This window comes from Cebus imitator, unplaced genomic scaffold (assembly GCF_001604975.1).
Source record: "Cebus imitator isolate Cc_AM_T3 unplaced genomic scaffold, Cebus_imitator-1.0 Scaffold82, whole genome shotgun sequence".
NCBI lineage: Eukaryota > Metazoa > Chordata > Mammalia > Primates > Cebidae > Cebus > Cebus imitator.
This window is the reverse complement of record NW_016107397.1, coordinates 6,671,184-6,676,565: the sequence shown is the minus strand read 5'-3', so window position 1 is coordinate 6,676,565 and position 5,382 is coordinate 6,671,184. Positions and strand designations below refer to the sequence as shown.

The window sequence follows — 5,382 nt, the reverse complement described above, 5'->3', positions numbered from 1 at the left end:
TTTTTTTTTTTCAGGAATATATATATAAATATATTTTCAGGGTTGACTGTATTTAAAAAGTACTATTCTTTTTGTGATCTCTAGTGGGTAGAGATTATCATTCTGTTTTCTGTCACAATTAGGACTCTGTAGTACCAGAGACTGTGAGAAAGATCTTAGTGTTTGTTAGGAAATAATTAGTGGGTGTAGATGCTCTTAAGATCCATCTGTCTTCATTTTAGAACTTTAATTTGATCCCCTTTCCTAGGTTCATATTGAGATCCATTGAAGGCCCTCCTGTACTGACAAAGGCGTGACCTCAGGCCCATCCCATCCAAGAACACGAAGCATGAGGGACAGAAGAGGGCCCCTTGGCACCTGCCTGGCACCAGTGCAGCGGGCCAGAGGAGATGATTTGGACAAACTATTACACAGCCTTAAGAAAAGAATGCTGAAGGAGGGCCCCTGGCCTGTAGATGCACCCTCCTGGATCAATAAGCCTGCGGTTGGCAGAAATTCACAGAGTGCTGCATTATCACTGGAAATGAGAAAGGATCCTAGCGGGGCTGGCCTCCGGCTTCACGGTGGTGACCTAGTGCTTCCACATGTGAAAGAATCAATAAGAAATCTAGCCTCAGTGGCTGCTCCGAGTGCAGCCATGGGTTTGTTCTCTGCTCCAACAGAGTGTTTTGCTGGGGTGTCCTGCAGTGGTGTTGAAGCTCTGAGGTGGGACTGGCTGGGAGGAGGGCCCGAGGCCACCAACGGCCACAAAGGACAGTGCCCCAAAGGAGAGCCTCGGGTGTCAGGACTGCCACACCATCAAAAACTGCAGGAAATGGGAAGTTGTCAGGATGACCCACCAAGTGCTTTTCTCGAGGGTCTGGGCTCTGAGTTGGAACCCTCTTGCCTGCACTCCATCCTGTCTGCAGTGCTGCACGTGTGTCTAGAAGTGCTCCTGAATGATGAGACAGAACGAGTTTTCCTTGACCGTTTAAAGCCCATGTTTTCAAAGCAAACAATAGAATTCAAGAAAATGCTTAAAAGCACCTCAAATGGTCTCCAGATGACAGTGGGGTTACTGGCTCTGCAGCCTGTTGAATTAGCAAATTCATTATGCCATAGTTAAGGTCCAAGCAGAACAATAAAAATAGGTTAATTTTAAGAGTTGTCTTAGAATGATTTCTTTCACATTAAGTCTGGATGCAAACCATGCAGCCCTTCAGTTCCTGCTGTGGTTTTTTACGACTCGCCAGACTTCAAGTAAATTGAGTTGAAATTCAAAGCTGGTTGATGTGGAAGAAACTTTTTTAGCATGTGTTAAATTGTGCTTTCAAAGACATAAAGAATTGGGAAACATTTCAGGAGACGATCATAGCCTGTATAAATATCAGATTAGAACATACAGATTTACCATGAAATTCTGTCTTCAACACTCATTCTAAAGGGCTACTGTCCCAAGTCCTGTGTGTCCCTTCGGCTTGTCTGATAACCCAATGGAAATGGATACTTGTGAAGTTTACACCACTGTACTTGGCATTAAGCCTTGCTGAATTCGTGGTAAGCTGTTACCATTTCTGCATTTTGTAGAATGGTTTTTGTCTGCAGCAGAATTCGATTTCCCTTCTCACACCCCTTTCCTTCCACGTGAAATGCGATTTAGACAGAGCCCCTGTGGTGAAAATTGCAATATTAAGCTTACCTTTAGAGGAGTCCCTTCTCAAACTTGGAACCCTAGCAGTGTTACCTTCAACGAAAAAGAGCTTGAGAAAAAGGTAGCTCCATTACAGAGAAGCAAATCAAGTTACTTCCCTTCTAAAAAGTTTCCCAGATTCTAGGAATTGCAGTATCTTGTACCCTCAGATTTTTCAGGTGACTCCTTGTCTGCTGATAACTTTAATAAAGATAATTTAAGGGCATAAGTTTTTAAGGACTCCCAAAGTGAGACTTAACCATTTTGGGGATTACTGACTGCATATACCAGTTTATATTGTGTGCTGAATTATGCCATGTGCTATTTTAGTGTTTGGCGGAAATGAAAAATAAAATTTGTTCTTTAGCTTAATAAATGTCTTATTTTATATGTGTGGTCTTGGTTCTTCTTGTGTTTTTATTAATGCCATTGTCGTCCTGATAGTTTTTATTGTTTGAGACAGGGTCTTGCTCTTTCACCCAGGCTGGAATACAGTGGTGTGATCATAGCTTACTATAACCTTTAACTCCTGGGCTCTAGCAATCCTCCCACCTCAGCCCCCCGAGTACCTAGGACTACAGGTGCATGCCACAGTGGGCAGATTTTTTTTTTGAGCCCAGGCAAGAGTGCAGTGGTGCAGTCTCCCCGCTCACCACACCTCCATCTTGGGGGTTTAGGCGATTCTCCTGCTTCACCCTCCAGAGTAGCTGGGATTGCAGGCATGTTCTACCACACCCGGCTAATTTTGTATTTTTAGTAGAGAAGGGGTTTCTCTATGTTGGTCAGTCTGGTCTCAAACTCCTGATCTTGGGTGATTTGCCTACCTCGGCCTCCCAAAGTGCTGGAATTGCAGGGTGAGCCACCACACCAGGCCTACATTTTAAAAAATATTTTGTAGAGCCAGGGGTCTCACTTTGTTGCTCAGGCTGGTCCCAAATTTCTGGGCTCAAGCGGTCCTCCAGCCTCAGCCTCCCAAAGTGCTGGAGTCACAGGTGTGAGCCACCACACTCAGCCCCTAATACATTTTTTTTGTGTGTGTGTGTGACAGAGTTTTTCTCTTGTTGACCAGGCTGGAGTGCAATGGCTTCACCTCGGCTCTCTGCAACTTCTGCCTCCCAGGTTCAGACAATTCTGTTTCAGCCTCCCGAGCAGCTGGGACTACAGGAACGAGCCACCATGCCCAGCTAATTTTTTTCTGTTTTTGTTAGAGATGGGGTTTCGCCATGTTTGCCAGCTGGTGTTGAACTCCTAACCTCACGTGATCCACCCACCTTGGCCTCCCAAGGTGCTAAAATTACAGGCATGAGCCACTGCGCCCAACCCCCTAATACTTTTTTTTAAAAACACCAAAGTAGGTTGTTGATGCACAAGATTAGAAGCAGAGCTTGAAAAAAGACATAAAGCTAGGCTGGAACTCAGCTCTAATTCTGCTCCCAGGAAACGATGAAATCGTGCCTTATGATCCTTTGGGTTGGTGCTCAGAGTCCCAAAGAAAAAGTTCTTGAGAAAAAATGAGAAAAAAAATTTCTTGAAAGACAAACCATCTCCATCCAGTCTAAGTAACACTGTCTTATTGGAGCAATTAAAACCCTGACAAACAGCCATGCCCTTTTGGTGTCACTGTGATTGATTGTGAAATGAGGACACTTAAATGTTTTAAAATAGGAACTGTTTTCTCGTCAAGCCTTCCCTTTACTTCCTTTTTTTTCTTTTTGAGATGGAGGCTTACTTACCCTATCACCAGGCTGGTGTGCAATGCTGTGATCTTGGCTCACTGCAACCTCCGCCTTCCAGGTTCAAGTGATTCTCCTGCCTTAACCTCCTTAGTAGCTGGGACTACAGGCGGGTGCCACCACGCCCAGCTAATTTTTGTATTTTTAGTAGAGAAAGGGTTTCACCATGTTGGCCAGGCTGGTCTTAAACTCCTGACCTTATTTATGATACACCCACCTTAGCCTCCCAAAAGTGCCGGGATTACAAACACGAGCCACTTCACCTGGCCTTCCTTTTTAAAAAAAAAAATGAGGCTGGATGCGGTGGCTGAAGTCTGTAATCCCAGCACTTTGGGAGGCTGAGGCAGGCGGATCACAAGGTCAAGAGATTGAGACCATCCTGGACGACATGGTGAAGCCCGTCTCTACTAAAAATACAAAAATTAGCTGGGCGTGGTGGCGTGTGCCTGTAGTCCCAGCTACTTGGGAGGCTGAGGCAGGAGAATTTCTTGAACCCGGGAGGTGGAGGTTGCAGTGAGCCGAGATTGTGCCACTGCATTCCAGCCTGGTGCCTGGTGACAGAGTGAGACTCTGTCTCAAAAAAAGTAAAATAAAACGAAGTTTATTCACTTGGGACACCCTTTTAAATAAAAAGTTTACTCCTTTGGGATCAAACTTTCCATGAGTCACCAACTGTTTTATTTCTTTTGTAGATTGCAAGTAAACAAATGTTTAATTGCAAAAAGTACAGAATTCCCTATTAGGCATCAAGTGATACATATTAATTTTTTTATAGATTTTTTTTGTAAAGACGAAGTCTCACTTTATTGCTTAGGCTTCTGGCCTCAAGCAATCCTCCTGTCTCAGCCCCCAAAGTGCTAAGATTACAAGCATGAGCCACTATGCCCAGCCTGAAATGCTTTCATACGGTGACATTAAAATAAGGTGTGCATGCTGGGCATGGTGGCATGCGCCTGTAATCGCAGCTATTCAGGAGGCTGAGGTAGGAGAATTCCTTGAACCCAGAAGGTGGACGTTGCAGTGAGCCGAGCACCACAGCACTCCAGCCTGGGCAACAAGAGCAAAACTCCATCTCAAAAAAACCAAACCAGTTTCATGCATTTTCCTTTTTCTTTTTGCTTTTCTGGGTTCTACTCTTACGGGTTGAACAGCACAATCATGTTAAATTTAGAAACAACCCATGGCATATAATCTTGGACTTGGTTATTCACATTTGGAAATCGTCCTTTTTTTCTTTTTTTTTTTTTGAGATGAAGTCTCTCTCTGCCGCCCAGGCTGGAGTGCAATGGTGCAGTCTCGGCTCACTGCCACCTCTCCCTCCGGGATTCAAGCCATTCTCCTGCCTCACCCTCTCGAGTAGCTGGAATTACAGGTGCCCGATGCCACGCCCGACTAATTTTTGCATTTTTAGTGGAGACAGGGTTTAACCATGTTGGCCAGGCTGGTCTCGAACTCCTGACCTCAGGTGATCTTTCCACCTCGGCCTCTCAAAGTGCTGGGATTACAGATATGAGCCACTGCGCCTGGCCTACATAGCTAATTTTTAAAGTTATCTTCTTTAAACTTTTCAAGCAGAAGAAATAGAATTAAGAATTACTGAGGCGGCTGGGTGAGTTGGCTCACGCCTGTAATCCAGACACTTTGGAGGCCAAGGTGGATGGATCACCTGAAGTTGGGAGTTCAAGACCAGCCTGACCAAAATGGTGAAACCCCGTCTTTAAAAAAAAAAAAAGTAAAAAATTTAAAAAATTGCTGAGGCTGGGCTCGGTGGCTCATGCCTGTGATCCCAGCATTTCGGGGGGCCGAGGCATGAGGATCACTTGAACTCAGGGCGTGGTGGCATATGCCTGTAGTCCCAACTACTCAGGGGGCTGAGGTGGGATGATCACTTGAGCCTGGGAAGTCGAGGCTGCAGTGAGTGAGCCATAATGATGCCACTGTAATCCAGCCTGGTGACAAAGTGAGACCCTGTCTCAAAAA

The 5,382-nt window shown here is 45.1% G+C and overlaps 2 protein-coding genes across 2 annotated transcripts in view; both read left to right on the top strand.

Annotated features, from left to right (window-relative positions):
* The window catches only part of LOC108308089 (small integral membrane protein 10-like protein 2A), a 17,886-nt gene extending 17,029 nt beyond the window's left edge, over positions 1-857 (top strand). The window contains exon 2 of the mRNA XM_017533746.1: positions 248-857. Coding sequence (XP_017389235.1) covers positions 248-268 — 21 coding nt within the window. The 3' untranslated portion in view covers positions 269-857. The remainder of the gene's footprint in view (positions 1-247) is intronic.
* Positions 1-2,057, top strand: part of FAM220A (family with sequence similarity 220 member A) — a 19,088-nt gene extending 17,031 nt beyond the window's left edge. The window contains exon 2 of the mRNA XM_017533745.1: positions 248-2,057. Coding sequence (XP_017389234.1) covers positions 329-1,105 — 777 coding nt within the window. The 5' untranslated portion in view covers positions 248-328 and the 3' untranslated portion in view covers positions 1,106-2,057. The remainder of the gene's footprint in view (positions 1-247) is intronic.
* The last annotated feature ends 3,325 nt before the right edge of the window (positions 2,058-5,382 follow it).